This window comes from Gopherus flavomarginatus, chromosome 1 (assembly GCF_025201925.1).
Source record: "Gopherus flavomarginatus isolate rGopFla2 chromosome 1, rGopFla2.mat.asm, whole genome shotgun sequence".
Classification (NCBI taxonomy): domain Eukaryota; kingdom Metazoa; phylum Chordata; order Testudines; family Testudinidae; genus Gopherus; species Gopherus flavomarginatus.
Window position 1 is genome coordinate 312,197,171 of NC_066617.1, and position 21,622 is coordinate 312,218,792.

Consider the following 21,622-nt stretch of genomic DNA (forward strand, 5'->3'; position numbering starts at 1 on the left):
TAAGATAATGTCAGGTAGCAGTCTCTTAAATTATATTATCTGCATTATTAGAATTAAATGACTTATGTTCTATGAGAGATTCAATACTAAATTAGAATCATTTAGCATTCTTATAACAAGAAAATAGCAGATACATCCACTAGCATGTGTTCAGAGTTTCACTGATTAGTTTGTCCCCAGAGAACAGCTGTTCTTAATTTGTTATTCCTCCATCTTCACTCTGTCCCATTCCCAGGCCTGGATTACACTATAAAGTTAGGTTGACCCAGAGCTACATCGCTCAAAGGTGGGAAAAATCCACACCCAAGTGGTGTAATTAAGCCAACCTAACTCATGGTGTAGACAGTGCTAGGTTGACAGAAGAATTCTTCCATTGATATAGCTACCAGCTGTTGGGAAGGTGGATTATCTATGGCAACAGGAGAATCCCTCCCATCAGAGTAGGTAGCGTCTACACCAGGGCCAGCAAACCTTTCGGCCTGAGGGTCGCATACAGTTTCCAAATTGTATGGAGGGCCAGTTAGGGTAATCTGTGCCTCCCCAAACAGCCAGGCATGGCCTGTCCCCACCCCCATGTGATCCCTCCTGCTTCTCACCCCCTGACAGCCCCTCTGGGACTCCTGCCCCATCCAGCACCCCTGTTCCCTATCCCCTGACAGCCTCCAGGGCCCCCGCCACCCCATTCAACCCCACCGTTCCCTGTCTGCCCCCCTGGAACTCCTGCCCGACTGCCCTCCGCCACCCCATCCATCCCCCCCTCCCTTCCTGACTTTCCCCATTCAACACACCTGTTCCTCGCCTCTGACCTCCCTGACCCCTATCCACATCCCCGCCCCCTGACCACCTGACCCAAACTCCCCTACCCTCTATCCAACCTCTCCTGCCCTCTATCCAACCCCCTACAGCCACGCCGCCCAGACCACCAGGACAGGCAGCCGCGCAGCCTGGCTGGAGCCAACCACACCCACTGTGCAGCACAGAGCACCGGGTCAGGCCCTGGCTCTGCAGCTACACCGCCCCAGGAGCTCACAGCCCCACCATCCAGAGCATTGCACCAGTGGTGAGGCAAGCTGAGGCTGTGGGGAAGGGGGAACAGTAGGGGAGGGGCCAAGGGCTAGCCTCCCAGGGCAGGAGCTATGGGGCAGGCAGGAGGGTCCCAAGGGCTGGAGTTTGCCCACCTCTGGTCTACACTGTAGCATTTCAAGTGTGGACAAGTCTCAAGTGGCAGCATTTGCGTTATCAGTTATATCACCGTAGTGAGACCAGTTTCATTTGCGTCTATCCCCTAGTACTAAAAAAGTCTTAACAGGAAAAGGTTTGGAAGTGATTAAATGAAAGTTACCTTGCTGATCAGAGGGCGCTGACTGTGAACACGGGTGCAAAGCATTGCTGCCTTCATCTGAGAGTGGCATGGGTTCCGAAGACTCAGAATTCCTAAATACTGCTGACAGCTCATTAGCTGTTGAATCTGGAGAAACTCCTTTAAAAGCCAAAGGCTGGTCTGGTGAACTTGAAGAGTTAAGTTCTTTTTCTGAACACATAATAGCAGAGTTCACCAACGATGTAATAGTGCCTCCAGTTAATGTCACTTGGGCAAAGTAATCACATTTCAGAGGAGACATTTCCAAACGGGATGAGCTATTTAAAGCTGAAGTGATGGGGCTTCTGCCAGGATAAAGTGGGCATGATGAGGAATCCAGTGAAGATTTAGAAGAACTACACTGAGTATTATCCCAAGATGCCTTATGCCTCATAAATCTAACATCCATTTGTGTAGAAGCAACATTGTGATGTGTATAATCAGGGTCACTGTCATCATTAGAATCACCATCGGTACTCTCCTCCCAGTGTTCCATATCACTGTCTGGATCTTCAGTTGTCTGCAATACCGTTTTCTCTGGCAACAAAAATGATTTAATAGCAGATGCATTTAGAACAGATGCAAGAATTTCTTTGATGGCTGCAGAACTGTCCAGGAAAGATCTAAAATTTCCTGCATGCCCAATCACTGCTGGCCTTGAATACTCATCTGTTTAGGAAAAGTAAGGGATCAAGAGGTTAGGAAGTCATCAAAAAAAGGTTACTAGTTACAGCATAAGTAGAGAATACATTCAATGGGGAAAAAAATCCAAACAAACGCCCCAACACCACCTCCACTGGAAGGTTAGGATCTTGTCTCCTGAAACCTGGAAATGTTTCTATTGTTGATCGATGAACAGTAAAGTAAGCCATTCCTAGCCAAGAACTAGGCGGCCGCCTAGGGCGCCTAGTGGTTGAGTGCGCCTAAAAGCCCACTCAGGCGAGGAGGTGGAGTGAAAGTGAGCTGGGGGGGCACAGAGAGGGCCACCTGCAGTAACGGAGGAGGCGCACAGGGGAACTGCTCCCCGCCCTGATCACCTCCACTCTGCCTCCTCTGCTGGGCACACAGCCCCTGCTCTAATTCTCCTCCAATTGGCGCCGCAAGCCTGGGAGGGGAGGAGAATTAGAGTGGCACCAGCGTGTTCAGCGGAGGCGGCAGAGCGGAGGTGAGCTGGGGTGGGCTCCCTGGGAGGGGTTAGCTGCCACGGAGGAGGGGAGGTGTTAGCTGCCGCAGAGGAGGGGCTCCCCGGGCAGGGTTAGCTGCCGCACAGTGGGGGGATCCCCAAGTGGGGTTAGCTGCGGGGGGGTGCGGGTGGGCTCCCCAGGTGGGGGGGTGGCAGGCGGGTTAGCTGCCGCGGGACTGGGGGTTCCTCTGGTGGAAGGGGCAGGTGGGCATGGTAGCTGCCGTGGGGGTGTGTGCAAGGTGAAAGGTTTCCCCTAGGGCACGAAACTTCCTTGCACCAGCCCTGGCCAAGCATATATAATTAGTAAACATTTAAACTGTGGTTGGTTATCCCAATATGGTCCCAAGTGTCATTGCTGGAAACTACGTGTGAGCTCAAAAGAAAAACTTCAGGAAATTCTGAACAGGGAAAAACAAACAACAAAAACCACAAACATACTCTGCTCCAGTCCTTACACTATCTCCTGCATTAAGGCAAGAATGGAACATAACAGTTTAGCAAGACAGAGGAATACAGATTACTACAAAAGGCAAAGGAGTCATATATTTTGTGTCAAAAAAAGAAGTGCTAGAGTCTTCACCGACAGGACTTAGGCTTGATCTACACTACAGACTTATGTCAATATAACTATGTTGCTCAGGGGTATGGAATATCCACATCCCTTGTCAATGCAGTTATATTAACCTAATCCCCAGTGCAGACAGCTCTGTGTCGACAGGAGGGCTTCTCCCATCAACACAGCTACTGGGGAGGTAGAGTACCTATGCTGACGGGAGAAGTTCTCCCACTACAACCACTGCAGCACTATACGTGTAGACAAGCAGGCAAGAAAGATTCCCACTAAACAAAGAGGGTAATGAAAGGTGTAATATTTAGAATTTAAACTTTCGTTTATATCCTTTACAGTTGCAAACGTCATTTTTACAAAGACACTTACTGAGTCTACAAATAGATAGAAACAGGCACCAAGTTGAGATCTTCATAAGGAATTATTTTTGAAGCATAAAATATGACAGAATTCACTTTTTTTTTAAAAAAAGGAGTAATGGATACCTATAGAATGCTTTTACAAGAACCTTCCCATTTTTTATGTGCTTTCTTTCATAGAAAAAATTACCCTCCTTGAAGCATTTCCCCACTCACTGATAGTCCTGCTGGATCCAGACCAGACCCTAGCTGGTGGGGACAGAAGGCAAGGGCATATGGTGCTTTCACTGCAGGCAGCCTTCGCACTCACTCATACTCCTGCTGGATCCAGAGGAGACACCAACTGAAAGTATGGGCACCGTACTGGCTCAGCCAGCTTAGCACAGGTTAAAGACTACACTGCTCTGCCTACACCAAGTTTTAGAATGTGTTCCTTTCAATCCCAGACAAGACAAGGCCAAAATGACCATGAATCCACTATTCAGAATGGCAGCAGCTTTTTGTCTGGACCCTCAGCAAACAACTGTAAAAATCAAAAGCTCTATATGCTAAAATTTCACAATGTTAAGTGAATTACTGCAAAGTTGGAGGTCAACAGAACAGGGAAGAATTTGGTAAGATTTTTAAAAGCAGGTCTGACATTATGAATATGATGTATTAGTATGCACTGCAATCAGTAACTACAAATTATGGACTTGTAGAACCAAACATTTCTTCATCAAGAAATTTAGGAAAAACTTACCATCAGTCATGAAATGAAGAGCCCTGTCATGTGGTTGATGTTACAAGATAAGTTATCAGACCTCACAAGACAAAGAAATGGGCATGTGTATCATTGACAGCAGATAAGTTGATTGTGAAAGTCTGAGAATAGGTGCAAACAACAAGATTCATATCCAGAGCAAAGGGCGATTTATTAGGACCAGAGGGAATGCCAAGAACCACAAGCGGAACAAAGTGGCAAGTCTGGGAGACCTTTGTCCAGGAGTTGTCTCCTTGGACGTTGTCAGGAAATGAATCTCGACTAAAAACAACTGGCAACAAATCTCACTAAGGCCCACTCAACTGGGAGCCAGTATGTGCTGGTATTGTTTGTTAGATAAGAGAGTTTACCAATTTAGGGACTCAAAAGAAAATCCCCAGTCACTTTGCTCAGCCTAGCAGCCTCAATATTGTAAAAGCACGTCTCAAAAAGAGAAATCTAACGTATATCTGAAAAACTGCTAAACATTAATGAACTGATCCCACTGCTTGTGGAAATCACGTTGCTAGTGATTTGTTATTTAAGCAGCATAGACTCAAAGAGACAGGGACCAAAAGCTAAAAGACTTTCAAAAACAAAAAAAAGGGTCAGTACAGTAGAACCTCATTGTTACAAACACCAGAGTTACAAACTGACCAGTTAACCACCCACCTCATTTGGAACCGGAAGAACACAATCTGGTAGCAGCAGAGAGAGAGACACACACAAACGCAAATACAGTACAGTACTGTGTGAAACGTAAACTACTAAAAAAATAAAGGGAAAGCAGCATTTTTCTTCTGCATAGTAAAGTTTTAAAGCTGTATTAAGTCAATGTTCACATGTAAACTTTTGAAACAACCATAGCGTTTTGTTCAGAGTTGCAAACATTTCAGAGTTATGAACAGCCTCCATTCCCGAAATGTTCGGAACGCTGAGGTTCTACTGTACTTTGATTTGTTTTCTCAGGGCGGGGAGAGTGCACTTGCATGTCTCCCTCCCCAAATGCACATCATCCTTCATATAAGACAAAACATTCAAAATACAGCCTCTCCTCTACCTTTGACTCTTTTGCCACTCTTTCCAATCACAAGTTCTGCCTGCCAGCCCCTAGTCCTGGCTCGGGTCACCCTGCCCTCTAACATCATCTTCCTCCAATCCTGCTTTTGTGCTGTGGAGCATCTCAGGTGAAAATCCCAATGACCAGGCTGACTTCCTCCACTGTAAATTCGTTCTCTCCTCCTTCAGTTCTGCCATCATCCTAAGTAAACAGCTGTACTTATCCAATTTAATTGAATCCCACACCCACAATACTAGCTGCCTTTTTGACATCTTTGACTCACTCCTCAAACCTTCTCCTCCTCCCTCTACTTCCTGCCCCATACAGGATCGCACCAATTTCTTCCAAGAGAAAACTAACTACATATGACACGTTCTTACCCTTTCCCCTCCTACAGCTCGCTCCACCTTCTCCTCTGTAACAGATGTAGGTTTTTGCCTGCTCACCTCCCCTACTCTCTCCACTTCCATGAGTAACCCCACCCTATCCCATCTTCTGGTAGCCCTTACCCCCACTCATCTCCTTCCTTACTTTTCTCCTTCACCTCTCACCTTCACTGGTTCTTTCCACTCACAATACAAACATGCTTTAGTCTCTCTCACCCTTTGCTCCATTTTTCTCTTCAACTACTGTCCCATCTCCCTTCCCCCAATCATCTCTAAACTCATTGAACCTGCTGTCCGTATAATTGCTGTCTGGAGTTCTTCTCCCCCAATTCCATCCCAAGACCTCTTCAAATTTGGTTTTTGCTCCCTGCACTCCACTGAAACCTCTCTTAAAGTCTCTAATGGCCTCTTCTTAGCCAAATCTCAGTACTAGCATTCCATCCTCATTCTCCTTGGCCTGTCAGTAGCAGTAGCAGCTTTAGAATGAGTGGAACCCTGTCCACAGCTTCATTTTCGGGGCACAGCCAAGAAAAAAATAACATTCTCTCTCATCTCTCCCCACCCTCCGATGTTTTTCATTCTTTTTTTCTTCATCCTCCTCCTCATTGGGGCAGGGCGTTGGGGTGCAGGAGGAGGGGCAGAGGGGGCGGGCACTGGGAGGAAGTTTGGGTGCTTAATGTGGGCTCTGGGCTGGGAGGAGGGGTGCAGGCTCTGGGCTGGGGCAGGGGGGCAGCGCTTACCTCGGGCGGCATGGCTCCCAACGCAACTGGCACACACACCCCTCTGGCAGCGGCTCTTAACCACAGGCACCGCCCCTGCAGCTCCCATTGGCCATAGTTCCCAGATGCTCTGGAGTCAGCGTTCAGGGTGGGGGCAGCACACAGACACACACACACACACACACACACACACACTCCAAGGGCCGTGCTGGCTGCTTCCGGGAAGCAGCATGGAGGGAAGGACTCAGAGTGGGCAGAGAGCCACTTTAGCTCTGCTGCTGGCAAGTCTCTGTGTGCCCCTTAGGTGAAGTGGGGCAGTGGGTCTCCAAGCTCTGCCTGGGCTGGGGCAGCACACAGAGCCGCCTCCTCCCCCCACCAAGGGTGCGCAGATATGTGCCAGCAGCCAGCCACTTCCAGGAGTGGCGTGGGGCCACCAGCCACAGCATGCAGGCAGCCTGTCTGCCTGAGCCCACTGCATCGGCAGCCGGGACTCAGGGGCAGGTTGTCAGATATTTGTCCTGCATTTTGGGGGTCCCCTGCTGTTGGGACCCTATGCCACTGCACAGTTTGTTTCATGGTAAATCCACTCCTGGTCAGTAGCCTTCAAGATAGCCAGCCATGTTGTTGTTAAAACATTTTCCTCATTTGACTCCATCTTCTCCTCTTACCCCTCTAATCACTCTTTCAATGCGTCCTTTGGAGGCTCTGCCTCATCCTCCCTTCCAACTTTCCATTGGAGTCTCCCAGGGTCCTGTCCTTAGTCCTCTTCTATTCTCCTTTCTCTCTGGGTCATCTCATCTGCCAACACGAATTCAACTATCATCTTGATGTTAATGACTCACAGTTCAACCTCTCTAATCCAGACTTGCCTCCTTCTATCCAAACTAAAATCTCAGGCTGTCTCTCTGACATCTCTTCATGGATGTCTAACAGTCAGCTGAAACTCAACATGGCACCCATGAAAGCTCATGCTACAATACGTCTGTTAGTCTATAAGGTGCCACAGGATTCTTTGCTGCTTTTACGGATCCAGACTAACATGGCTCCCCCTCTGAAACATGACTAAAACAGAGTTCTTAATCGTCTCACCCCCACCCCCAACCATCCTCTTGCACTTTCTTGATTGCTATGGACAAGACCATCATTCCACCTGTCATTTAGGCCTGGTTATCATCTGTGACTTGGACTTCTCTCTAGGTCCTCACATCCAGGCTATGTTTAAATCGTTCAGATTTTTTCTGTGTAATATCTCTTAAAATAAGCTTTTTCCTATCCATCCATACAGCTAAAATTTTCATCCAAGCTCTTATCTCACGACTCAGTTACTGCAACATTCTTCTCTCTGTCCTTGAGAAATGCAACCTTGCCCCACTCATATCCATTTAGAATGCTGCCACACAGATCATTCTCCTAACCAGTCGTTTTGACCATATTATCCCTCCACTGGCACCTCCTTCTCCACTGCAGGCATGAACTGCTTGTCTTCACTTTCAAGACCCTTCACGGTCTACACTTCCTCCTACCTATCATCTCTCATTTACTATTGACATAAAATCATAGAACTGGAAGGGACCTCAAGAGGTCATCTAGTCCAGTCCCCTGCACTCATGGCAGGACTAAATATTAGCTAGACCATCTCTGACAGGTGTGTGTCCAACCTGCTCTTAAAAATTTCCAATGATGGAGATTCCACAACCTCCCTAGGCAATTTATTCCAGTGCTTAACTACCCTGACAGTTATGAAGTTTTTCCTAATGTCCAACCTAAACTTGCCATGATGCAATTTAAGCCCACTGCTTCTTGTCCTATCCTTAGAGGTTAAGAAGAACATTTTTTCTTCCTCCTCCTTGTAGCAACCTTTTATGTACTTGAAAACTTATCATGTCCCCTCTCAGTCTTCTCTTTTCCAGACTAAACAAATGGAATTTTTTCAATGTTCCCTCATATGTAGGTCATATTTTCTAGACCTTTAATCATTTTTGTTGCTCTTCTCTGGACTTTCTCCAATTTGTCCACATCTTTCCTGAAATGTAGCACCCAGAATTGGACACAATACTGCAGTTGAGCCGTAATCAGTATGGAGTAGAACAGAAGAATTATTTCTCATGTCTTGCTTATAACACTCCTGCTAATACCTCCCAGAATGATGTTTGCTTTTTTTGCACCAGTGTTACATTGTTGACTCATATTTACCTTGTGATCCACTATGACCCCCAGATCCCTTTCTGCAGTTCTCCTTCCTAGGCAGTCATTTCCCATTTTGCATGTGTGCAACTGATTGTTTTTTCCTAAGTGGAGTACTTTGAATTTGTCCTTATTGAATTTCATCCTATTTACTTCAGACCATTTCTCCAGTTTGTCCAGATCATTTTGATTTTTAGTCCTATCCTCCAAAGCATTTGCAACCCCTCCCAGCTTGGTACTGTCTGCAAAGTTTATAAGTGTACTCTCTAAGACATTATCTAAATCGTTGATGAAGATATTGAACAGAATCGGACCCAGAACTGATCCCTGCGGGGCGCCACTTGTTATGCCCCTCCAGCATGACTGTGAACCACTGATAACTACTCTCTGGGGACAGTTTTCCAAGCAGTTATTTTCCAACCATACTGATTCCTACATCCAATCGGCCCACAATGTCAGCTTCTATAATCCACTTGTTAAAGTTTCAAACAAGAACTTTTGTGCTTTCTCCCATGCTGCCACTCATGCTTGGGAGGAGCTCCCCTTAAACATGTGCAAAGCTACCGCCTCAAAACTCGTAGCCAGGATGCCTACAAAAAAACAGTTAGGCACTGGTATCACTACCTATTATACTGACCAATGTTGTCTCATGGTTTCTTTCTACTCCCATCTGTCTATATCCATCAGATGTTTCTTGTCTTATACTTAGACTGTAAACTCTTTAGGTAAAGACTGTCTTTTCACTCTGTGTTTTTACAGTGCCTGGTACAATGGAGTCCCATAAGTAGGACTCCTAGGCACTAAAGTAATAATGTCAAAGAGATTATCTTTCCTTCTGAGGCTTTCAACGTTCTCTTCTGATTTCTCCAGCTTTCCATCACATCATTTAAATCAAAGCTTAAGTGAACAATGGGACTGTCCAAGTAGAAGTAATGTGATTGTTGCCTCAAAATTTGAGTGTTTCCAATGGTTGGGTTTTATTCTGGGTCAGCACTGGCTAAAATCCAAGACTGGTTAACCCACTATCATAAACTTTCATCTTTACTCTGGGCTCCTATGTTGCCAACATCAGAAGTGTTACTTGTAATTTCAAAATTTGATCTTAAACTAATATATTCCTACTAATGGCTTCATCTTGCAAATTGTATTCAAGCTAGTAGCCTGTTGAAGTCAACAAAATTATTATTATTTGCATGAGTAAGGGCAAAGTCTTTATTTTCAAATACCATTCAGATTATTCATGGGAAGAAGCATTCATTTTAGCTTTTGACCACTCAGATTGCTATTCTGACCAGAATGGATGGCAGGTTCTTCTCAAGGCAAGGAAGTGAGGCAGAGTGAAGGAGACACTTTTTTACTGACTCATCTCAACAGCCAACAAATAAATTTTCGATTTCAGTCAGTTAGCTCTCGGTAATTAAAGAACTATACAAATCTCTACCATTTCTATTAACAGGCTGACTATCATGCCATGCAATCAACAATTAAGACTATAATTTAGAAAATCGATTATAAAAGTCATACCTGAGAGATCTGAAATTTGAGGTGTCTGAGCAAGACAGCTAATCCTTGCTGGAGCAAACACTGTAGCATTCGATGAATACACTGACTCGGAGACAGTTACCTTATTGCTTTGCTTGGTCAACTAAGACAAAAAAACAAAACAAATTAAAAAAGACAATTGGATTATGGAGTTCTCTCAGGAGAACACTGCACAATGTTTTATTAAGCACTGCAGAGAAAGACAGAGTTTAGTCAAACCTGTGTTACAAAAATGCTCTAATCTCTGTAATATTGTTGCATTTCCATTGTTTAGGTCACAACAATATAACAGTTCAGGACTGGCAACAGAAAGTTATATGCTTCAGAAATGTAATGGCCAGTACAACTATTTTATTTTTAGTTATTTTTGAGAAAAAGTTACTAAAATACGTTCGGGGGTGGGGGAAGCAAAATATATAAGGGGAAGAGGAAGAAATCCTGTTTTTTTAGGTCCCAATCCTGCTGACACTTATGCACATCCTAATTCTACTACCATGAATATTATTTATTTCAATGTAACTACTCGTGGTAAAGTTAAGCATGTGCCATTTACAGGAATAGGTCCTTAGTTTGTGTTGAATTAAGATGTTTAAACACACTGGCATAACACTGAAAGTGTTAAGAAAAGAAAGAGGAACTGTAATTCTTGTAAACTAATAGCTGGAAGGGAGAAGCTGCTTAGATACATACTGTTTTTAAACTAAACAAGCTGCACCAGAGCCTGACAGCAGACAACAGTCCCGTTAGTTTAAAGATCAGAGCAAAGCGCCTTTGGAATCTGGGAAGGAATAGGTATCCAAATCAAAACTGAAGTGTTTTCATTTTAGCTGGAGAATAGTTACTGGGGACAAGCATATATTATTGTATGTTTGACATAGTTAGAATTCAATAACCTAAAGCGTTAGGGAAATACTCCATTAAACACTGGATTTGCTTTAGACCCTTTTTCACAAGATTCATTTTTAAAAACTGACATTTCCAAACTTGTCATATTTAATACATACATACATACATATACACACACACACACACTAAAAACCAGCACTATCAAGACCAACATTTCTTATAGGAACATAAATATTTAGCAACCAGTTCATTTGATTAAAACTTATTTTTGAGTACTCATTGTTAATCAGTTATGCAATAAAGAAGTGCTGCCTTTTAGGACACTAATGCCCTAATTATCACACACGTCAACACCACACCTTACTGCAAGTGTTCTACAACTATAACATTTACACTGAATATATTTTTACTCTAAGATGCTGCCTGTTAGATCTTATCAGTAGCAGTTTACTAGACTCAGAACTTAGATAAGATATTTTAATTACTTTCAAAACAACTCCCACTTAAATGAGACAATATTTCAGGCTTTGGAAAAAGCTTGAAAAGAGAAACTCTCTTAGATATGTTTAATTATCAAACAAATATTTTAGTTAGATACAATTTTACTGTAAAGTCTTAAATGAGTTATCTGAAATCATTGTCCAAACCTAACAGAGGTATACAATGCACAGGTGTAATCAAAACTAACTAGTCACAACCAATTTTAGTTTTTCATAAAATAAATAATACATTTGGTTTTCAATTTGTGTTGGGCTTAAAGTCCAAGTTCATCATGAAACCAACAGCAGTTTAAGGATATAGCATCTACTGCATCTAAATTAAATGAAAAGCAATAACATAAGAGGATTTCCAGTTAATAAAAAAAAGGAACCAAGAACATGTTGCTTTACCTCTTGAGCACTTAACTGTTTGAAGGCCTGTGTTCTACTGTAGCTCATTAGTGATCCTGTGCGGACAGACATGATGGAAAAATCTTCATTTTTTTAAATTACCTAGAAGCAACTGAGAAAAGGTGATAACTAAATTAATCATGCTTTCATTTTGTTTTGCAGTCTTTAAATTCAGACAAATCTTTACGTACTGTTAAAGCTTGACTGTTGTGCAGTTTCTAACCTTCCCAATTACTACCAAGCACAATCTAGAACCTGCCTGGGCTAAGAGATAGAAAAAAAACATATTGGAACAGCTAGTCTCTCTCTCTCTCTAACATCTATTATTCTAGAAACAACTGCTTGTTGTGTATTTCAACTCTTGCTTTTTTGCCCAGGATATCTGTAAATAAGATTTTGTGCTTCTTTAAGATTTAACAGTTTTCGCTATCTTTTCCCCATCTGCACTCACAGTATTCATACATAAGATAAACTGCAGTTCAGAACAGATATACCATGCAACTGTTAATATACTGTCCACCAAACTACAGTAGAACGCCCAGCTAGTACCAGGACTGGATTAAGGAATAGGCATTACAGGGTCCTGTCTCCTAGAGTCCACTGAAGAGATCAGTCCCCGTTTTCACATTAGAAAAATGTTTCTAGTCCTCCTGATAGCAAAGAAAAGCTTGAAAATGTGACCTGGTGTAATTAATGTCTGCAAACAGCTAAAACAATAGCTCCAAGTGGTCTGAATAGCCCCCCTCATCTTAATGCTGAAACTTACTTCCATACCCATGTGGAATGTGCTCAAAGGGCTAGACTGCCTTAATTCAGCTTTGTCTACTATCACATGTGGACAGCATCGATGTTACAACAGTGGAAAATTTTTAGGAAAAAAATCTGTTGTGGACAAAGCCTTAGGGCACTATTGTGTCATATCTATTGAACTTGGAACACCCTAGTACAACCAATGAGGGTCTGTTTAAAAAAATAAGGCTGTGGCATGATAATGATCTTTTTTGTAAAAAAAGAACAAACTTTATATTATATATAAATATGTATGGCTTGGAAGCATTAGATTTTTGTTAGAAAATGTCAATTTTACCATGTACACACAAACTGACACAATTATTTCCATCAATGATAATCAGAATTTACAGATAGGAAAAATAAGAAAAATGCTGCTTAAGAATTTATTAGAGTTTTATTTAAGAATATTTACTTTGCATATTTTGACATGAGGTCCACAATTTGTGCTTTAATGGTTACAAAGCTTTAACTTTCTGAATCTCAATGTCTACTCTCGGGAAATAATTATTGTCTGACTCCTCACCAATTTCCCACAACTGTGAAAACATAAAATCAATAAAAACAAATGCTTAAAAGTAAACATCAATATTATCCATCTAAAAAATAAAAATCTAATTCTGCCACTCACATATGTATTCCACAGTATTATGTAGCCCTTTAAGTGAAACTGACCAACCTTACAAGAAGCCATTAGATGATAGACAGATAATGTTCCAACAAAAATGTTTTAAATAAATTATTAGAGAGACAAAATAGGTGAGGTAGTATCTTTTATTGCATCAACTTCTGTTTGTGAGAGAGACAAGCTTTCAGGCTTACAGAAGTCTTCTTCAGGTCTTCTTTCCCAGACCTGAAGAAGAGCTTTGTGTAAATTCAAAAGCTTGTTTGTTTTATATTTAAACAGGATAATATAATCTTTACTTTACATACAATAGAATACAAAGTAAAAATATTAGTTTTAGAAACACTGGTGAAGACTGAATTAAACCAGATCAACTGCTACCGAAGTCCAACTCTATGCTCCAGTATTTATTAATATTTGTACAGTACCACAGATGTGTGCTGTCTTTTACAAATAAATTCAAACAGTTTCAAGACTTGAGATTACAAATCTAGGGCAGTGATGCTTATAAAAATGCATACCTTTACCCACTGGCTTCAAATAACTATTCAAATACATATAATTAAATGTGCATAAGTATTTGCAGGATCAGGGCCCTAAAAATGCTAACTTAAGAAAATGCTGTTGCAGAAATATCCTCTGATATATACGTAAGTATCTTCTGATAAGGATCACTGTTCATCTTTATAAAGCAGATTAGACCAGGTTCAGCCCTGGTATAAAGCAGGTGCTACTTCAGTAGTCACATCTGCTTACATAGCAGCATGTATAGTCCAACGTTTGTTCATGCAAATAATGAGCCTACTATAGATGTGTATGAAACATTTATAATAAAATGGAAAGATACTCAAGTAAGGAATTCTTAAATATCATTATGTATGTGAAAATTTACTCAGGGCCCAATTCTACAATGTGTCTCATGCTGAATACTTTACTTCTATGAGTAGTCAAATTAAGTCAGTAGGACTACTTATCAAAGGAAGGTACTATTCATGAATAAGAGTAGCAGAATTGGGTCCTTACTTTTTTTGTGAATTACTTTCACTAAAAACTAACCGCCACATTAAATATATATATATTATCACATAGAACAAGATCCATTTTGAATTGAAAGCAGCTTTGCAGCGAACATGCTTTCAATGTGAAAATAGCTATTTTACTGAATTTCATTGGGGCGGGGGGGAAACTGGCTAAAAAGAAAGTGAGTATTTTTTCTTACACTTTCAGTTATCTAAAGAAGACAGATCTGCATAGACAGTTTTCTGCATATCTGTTTGTAAATGTAATATTTGGAAAAAAAATTTCCCAAGTTTTCCCAGGAACCTTGCCGTTTATGCTGCACTCATCGCCATGGAATCTGAGCACCTAAAATGAGGAGCAGAGAGCAGCTCTTTAAGCATAATTTTGGAAGAGGCTTATTTTTTTCTTCTGTTAAACATTTTAGTTATAACGTATTGATCAAAGTAATTGCTGAAACATTACTCACAACTGGTTTAACCAGCATATCACATTTTACCAGAAACACATACTAGGCAGAGGCTGATATGAAAGATGAGGGAACCCCGCCTACACAAGGGGCAGAAGCAATGCCCTGGAGAAACCCTACCCAATATTTGCCTTGGTGGTTCTGGGATTCTCTCAGGAAGAGGACCCCATTTTTTGTATCCACCTTTAGCTAACAGGTGAATGAAGCTTGAAATCCCAGCTCTTGGAAGTAAACAGGTTTCTCATCCTCTACTTCCCACTAGGTCCCATTTAGGGTGACCAGATGTCCCAATTTTATAGGGACAGTCCCGATTTTTGGGTCTGTTTCTTATATAGGCTCCTATTAACCCCCACCCCGTCCCGATTTTTCACATTTGCTGTCTGGTCGCCCTAGTCCCATCTGACAGGGCCATCTTGAGGAAGAATTGCTGGACAAGTATACCAGAAATCCAGTGACATAGCTGTGACATATCAATGATATTTTCATCCTCTGTAAAGATGATACAAACTCACTCAGATTTCCACTACAACTTCAATATACACCACCCATCCATCAAACTCCCTCTAGAACATTCCCGAACCAGCATCAATCTCCTAGACACCACAATCAGCTTCAGCAATAGAACCCTACAGACAACTATATACAAGAAACTCACAGATAACCACATTTATCTTCACAGATCCAGTAACCACCCAAATGCACCAAGAAATCTTATCTACAGACAGGCACTCAGCTACCACAGAATATGTTTTGAGGAGAACCTCTGGGACACAAACCTAAACACACTTAAAACTGCCTTCACCAAATAAGGACACTCCACTAGAGAAATAGATCATATCCAGGGCCAGCTTTAGGACATGCAAGGCCTGATTCGAAAGAGTGCCGCCGAAGACAGTGGCAGTGATTGAGCTGCTGCCACTTGATGGCAGCTCAATCAGTTGCCGCTGTTTCCTGCGGCACTTCAGAGGAGAGGGTGGGGCCCCTCTTCCGGACTGAACCCTCTCTCTTTGCCTTCAAACAATCCTCCAGTTTCATCACCAAGAGCGAGCTCTCTACAGACACAGACCCACCAACTCAAAGTGGCACCTGACGCTGGCATAACAACAGATGCAAAACCTGTAGCCATATCTCCATTGCTATAATGATCATTACCACACACAATACATCTTTCAAGATCCACAGGTCCTACACATGCCTATCACAATATGTGGTATACTTCATCCAGTGCTCTAAATGCCCCAATAACTACTGGATAACTATTGGATGAAGCCAGACAATCACTATCCTGTTGAATGAATTCACACAGAAAAAATGATAAAAGACAAAAACACCATATTACCAGTGGAAAAACAGTTTTCACAAAACGACCACTCCATACCGGATCTGTCAGCCCACATCCTCAATGGATACCTGCACACCACCGTCAAAAAATCAGTTTTAATAAAGATACTAGATTTGTGTCTCTTTACAACATTCTGTAACCCACCCGCCCCTCTTTTTTGTCCTGTGACTGCCAGGATGTTAATGGGCCATTTCACCTTGAATGATCCCTTAGAATATGCGTTAACTATTTATGGTAAACAAACTTTGTGCTTAGCTGTGATACTCCCAGACCTGATCAGAAGTTGGTCCAATAAAAGATATTACCTCACCCACCTTGTCTCTCAGAGAAAAAAAAGAAGGCATGTTTTTTTCAATCTTGTTAGTTCAACTCAATTGAAAGCCCTCTTAACCCTGGTTAAGATGCAAGCTAACACGTGGAAGCAGTGTTAGCTTCTATATCAGGGGTTGGCAACCTCTGGCATGCGGCTCGCCAGGGTAAGCACCCTGGTGGGCTGGGTCAGTTTGTTTACTTGCCACGTCGGCAGGTTCAGCAGATTGTGGCTCCCACTGGCCACGGTTCGCCGTCCCAGGCCAATAGGGGTGGCGGGAAGCCGCAGCCAGCACATCCCTCGGCCCGCACTGCTTCCTGCCGCCCCCATTGTCCTGGGACAGCGAACCGCGGCCAATGGGAGCTGTGGTCGGCCGAACCAGCCAATGCGGCAGGTAAACAAACTGGCCTAGCCCACCAGGACACTTACCCTGGCGAGCTGCGTGCCAGAGGTTGCTGACTCCTGTTCTATATTCTAGCCTAAACCTTCCCTCCCCTCCACCACACACACACCTTTGGCAACAACAGGGCAGCTAAGAGGGCATCAAGCATGTTAATGGTGCAACTGAACTAGTAACAAAGAGGGCTTTCAATTATGTTAAGCAAACGAGTGAAAATGCACATTTTTGCCTGTCAAAACAGGGCTTTAGAGTGTGTAGTTCCAACTGCTTGTACCTCACCCTCATTTTCCTGTGAATAAAAGCAGGCTTTGTCTATGCTAGGGAAAATGTGGTTACGTCAACCAGCTAAAACATTTTAAAACTACAACTGCCTTGTCTACACTAGGACTTAACATGTGTTAGCTACTAGCATGTATTAAACACATCCTTTTTTGTAGTGTGGATACACCCTCAGAGCTTGACTCTGCTACACTTCATAATTTCCCAAGCAGCAGCAGAGTGAGACTGATGTGATTCTTGATGGTTTCACTACTGTCAAAAGATTCTGAGCAACAGCACTTAAAACTGATCAAATTAGGCCAGTTTGTCTTTGCTGTCCTTAGGAAAGCAACAGCCAACAGTAAGACTGGAAATGTCTGCAGACTTAGGAAGACAGCCCCAGACCCATTCACATTCTTTGCAACCAAAAAGGCAAAAATAAAATAAATGGGGGGGGAGTGTTAAATTCTTCAGAAATTGACACCTCAAGCCCACAAACACATTTGACTGGTAAAGTTTCCTACTTGCCACTTGTATTTTTTTCCCCCAAGCATTGAGTTAACATTAACTGATTCTAGAGATATGGAATATTGAGTAGGCCTATTATGCCTCCAGAGAAAGCCACTAACTTTGCATAAAACATAGTAAGTTAGGGGGAAAGCCACATAAAAGCATTAAATAAATTCCTGTGCATCTTACTACCAAAAGATATTCAAACTCTAAACAGCTGAAAACATGCAGTCTCCTGCAAGAAAGTTATAAAAATACTTACAAGCTAAAGTAAAAAATAATTACAGAGAAAACAAAATTAAATTTTACCCTTAGTGTTCCTGTAACACTTCTGATTCAGTTAACACTAATACTGTTTGCAGTTAGAGCTACCTCAGGTATATCCTTTGGAAGTCTGGTTGGTGGGAGGGTAGTTTGTGTTTTAACAAGAACAGGTTTAGTCTCGCACAAATATTGCATGTTTCTTATGAGGGATTCTCCCAGCATCCACTCCTGACTACTTATTAGCTGATGCAATCTATTTACAAGTATACCAGGGGAGTCACTCTATGTAACATCTGAATGACAATGTGGCTGTAACTGTTTATCTTAAGCCCTCCCTTGTCCAGCCCAGCCAGTGCAGAAAGAGCCCCGGCCCCGATTCAGGTCAGAACAGGTTTTCATCAGTACTGGCAGTAGGAAATCGCGGGCTTGGGGCAAGCACCAGGTTAGGCTGACAAGGACAGAAAGAGGCTTGGAAGCCAGCGCGGCCCTTAATGTTCCCAGTCCCAGCCATATCTCGCACACTCGGGATGGAGCCGAAAGAGCGAGTCAGCGCCGCTCCCCTCCAACAGTCACTGTTTTCGCTTTCTGCAACAGGGGATGCGGCTGGATCATTTCAAAACCTAACCCTAGGAGCAGCCCGCCTCTTCCCGTGTCCCTCCATGCGCACCCCCAGCAGCCCGGGGAACTGCAGCTGCAGGGCCGGTGGCCTCATGCCACAAGCGCTCTGCAACGCTCGCCACACCTTCCACTCACAGCCCGCATCTCCATCCTCACAGCGCGGTAATAACCAGCGCCGCCTCCCCCTGTTCCCCACCCTCCCATTAATCAGCACCCCCCCACCTGCCTCCCATTAACCAGAGCCCCCTCCAGCAACCAGCGCCCCCTCCACCTGCCCCCCCCAGCCTCCCATTAACCAGCGCCCCCTCCAGCATTAACCAAAGCCCCTTTACATGTCCCCAGTCACACACTCCCTCCACAACAGCAAGCCCCGGTCCCCTCGTCTGCAGGATCAGCAGCGCCCCATTGCCGTGCTCCCCCCCGCTCTGCCCCTTACCCCTGAGGCTGGAGGGCGCAGGGCGCCTCCCTCGCGCGACGACCAGCAGCTGCCTGCGCCGTTCCGCCCCGCGCTCAGGCTGGTGATTGTTGGCGCCGCCCCGGTTGCGGGGCCGCCTGCCCAGTAGGAGCAGGAGCCCAGCGAGCGCCCTGCTCGGGCTGTGGCGGCGGCGGCGGCTCTGGGGCTGGCGCAGGGCGGGCTCGCGTCGCTGCCCGGCGGGGTTACAACTACTAGCTGCGGCGGCGGGCGGGAAGCGAAAGACGCTGGTTGCAGTTTCCAGCCCTAGCCCGGTCTTCTTCCTGCCACCTGCCCTGACCTCCCGCTCCCGCTCCCGCTCCCGAGGGGGTGGGAACAGGGCAGGGGCTGTCCCAGTCCGAGCGGGCGCACACCCAGCCAACAGCGTGAGAGGAAATCCCACGCCCAGGGAGCCTTCCCTGTCCCCGCTCACAGACTGGGGGGCTGGGGGCATGGCGGCAATGTCACTGACTGCGGGGCCGCAGGGCTCCTGTTGTAACACACACAGTGTTCTTACCCAGCCAGGCAACTGGGGCATCAATCCTGAAACATACTTCAAAGTTTTAGGCAGGGTGAACTTGATTTAAATCACTAGACTCAGTTCCCTCATGGATGTCGACATAAAAATACATTCTTGTTAGTTGTTATAACCTGAATACATAGTCTTCACAACTGGGAGATAGATGTAGGTTTCATTTTTAAGTAATTTATTTTGAAAACTTTTCAGATTCATTTTCTGATATAGCTGTAAAACTAATGATTGGTTATTTCATTTACCAAAGGTAATTGAAGCAGATATTTATGAAGTCATTGGTAGGGGAACTATCTCCAGTTCAATAGGTTAATCATTAATATTTGGAGGATTTTCTTGTCATGCTGTATTAGGAGGAGAACATTACCAGACAGATATTTACATTGTTTTATTTAACTAAAACAATGTTATGTATTCTGGATTTTTTTCTTCAACAGCAAACATAATATTTTAACAAAACAAGCATATGAATTTTTGAATTTAGTTAAACATTCAAGTTTTTTAAAATCAGGTTTGTTTTTGTTAAAATTGTTTAACTAAAATAGTTAAATGAAATATTTAAAAAATCAATAATTAAATTCAGCCAGGTCAACATGAGAAACTTAAAATATTGGCTTCTGCAGCTAACTCAGTCGTCTTCACCTTAATTTTCCTGATTGTTCATAATCTGGAAAAGAAAAACAAGCTTTCCTTCTTTTTCAGGTCCCAAATGATTTCTTAGTGTGAAATGAATTAGCTGAGGATTGGTCCTGCTTTGAGCAGGGGGTTGGACTAGATGATCTCCTGAGGTCCCTTCCAACCCTTATATGATTCCAACCTATGATTCTATGAAAATATTCTTTCTACACCGGCAGAAGAAGCTACTGCTGTTAAAAGTGAGATTATCACTTCAACAGTCTCTGAATCCAAGTGCTTAAGTGACTTCCACCAGTTCACTGGTGTGACTTTCTTTAAAATATCATCAGCAAACATATTTATTGAATGGTTCTTATTCCCAAACTGGGTCTCTCTTATGGCCTGCTGCCATTATAGGTTTTCCTTTCTAGGGAGAGAATGGTATGGTAGATCTCAAATCAATGAAGGCTACACTCAGAAAGACCTCAAGACTTTCCCTTATGCTGCTCAAACAGTTTCACTTTTGTTTCTACTGCCTGCCATCCCATCTCACATTTATCTCCAGACTTTTCTCCTTGTCCAGAGCTATTCAGCCCCCAATAATCTTCTATTCATTGAACTTTTTTAAACTTTGCACTTTAAGAGAGAAGTAAGGGATTGACTCTGTACACAAATTTGCAGAGGGACAATAGGGTTGAGGTCTGTTATTTCTCACTTCTAATTATTTATTTCTTTTAAAACATTTTTGCTGTTAACAAGCATGTTATCTCTGGAGATACAAATCCACAGTTTGAGAACTGCAAAACTAAGTATCTCTGATGGTATCTTCTAGACTGAGCACTGAGTTCCATTGGGTAGATAGAAAGATTAACCTAAATAATTTATACAGAAGCCCCTGGAATCCCATAAGATTGGGTCCCTAATCCATTAACTATTGGAACTTATTTACAAAACTTTTCTTAAACATTACATGAATATATTGTCTCATACTATAGAATTAGAATTTATTATCCCTATTCCATAATGAGATATCTTTAAGCTATAATGTATCTTAATTAAAACTATGTTTAGATAGGTTCTTCCTCAAAAAGCATTTTATCAAAAAATCCAATCTAAATTTAAAAAAATCCAATTTAAATTAAAAAAATCCAATGTTTTTATTTTTATTTTTTAAACAAAATCATTGATTTTTATCCACCCTGGTTTTAGGTGTCTCCTAATGTATAGTACAGAGGACCAACAAGGGTTCTTGCCTCATATCTGGTTGGCTAGCAGTTACCACATAGCCATTAGTGGAAATAAATAATAATTACGCTTATAGAGATTCACGTTTTTAATAATACATTTCAGTTTTCTTTGTGTAATGGCCATATGATGTTATACTCTCCAATTATTGGTTTTATTTTGTATATACAAATGTATGTATGTACAGTACCTGGTACAATGGGGCCCTGATTCTAATAAGGGTCTTTTGATTTTTCCACAATATAAATAATAGTAATAGCCCAATGTTATCCCTTTGAAGTGAATCTAATCTGAAGATCATTTGCCTGCTACATAATAAAAGTGGTTACTCAAACTTC

The 21,622-nt window shown here is 42.8% G+C and overlaps 1 protein-coding gene across 4 annotated transcripts in view; it reads right to left on the reverse strand.

Moving 5' to 3' along the window:
- The window catches only part of RUBCNL (rubicon like autophagy enhancer), a 39,954-nt gene extending 20,985 nt beyond the window's left edge, over positions 1 to 18,969 (reverse strand). The window contains exons 1-5 of one of the 4 annotated variants that reach the window (XM_050948366.1): positions 18,878 to 18,969; positions 14,923 to 15,228; positions 11,840 to 11,951; positions 10,086 to 10,206; positions 1,343 to 2,029 (exon numbers count right to left, since the gene is read on the reverse strand). In XM_050948366.1, coding sequence (XP_050804323.1) covers positions 1,343 to 2,029; positions 10,086 to 10,206; positions 11,840 to 11,911 — 880 coding nt within the window. In that variant the 5' untranslated portion in view covers positions 11,912 to 11,951; positions 14,923 to 15,228; positions 18,878 to 18,969. Of the gene's footprint in view, positions 1 to 1,342; positions 2,030 to 10,085; positions 10,207 to 11,839; positions 11,952 to 12,030; positions 12,051 to 14,922; positions 15,229 to 17,012; positions 17,432 to 18,877 lie in introns of those variants that run through there. The other 3 variants (XM_050948359.1, XM_050948368.1, XM_050948369.1) reach the window with 3 other exon arrangements.
- Positions 18,970 to 21,622: the final 2,653 nt, after the last annotated feature.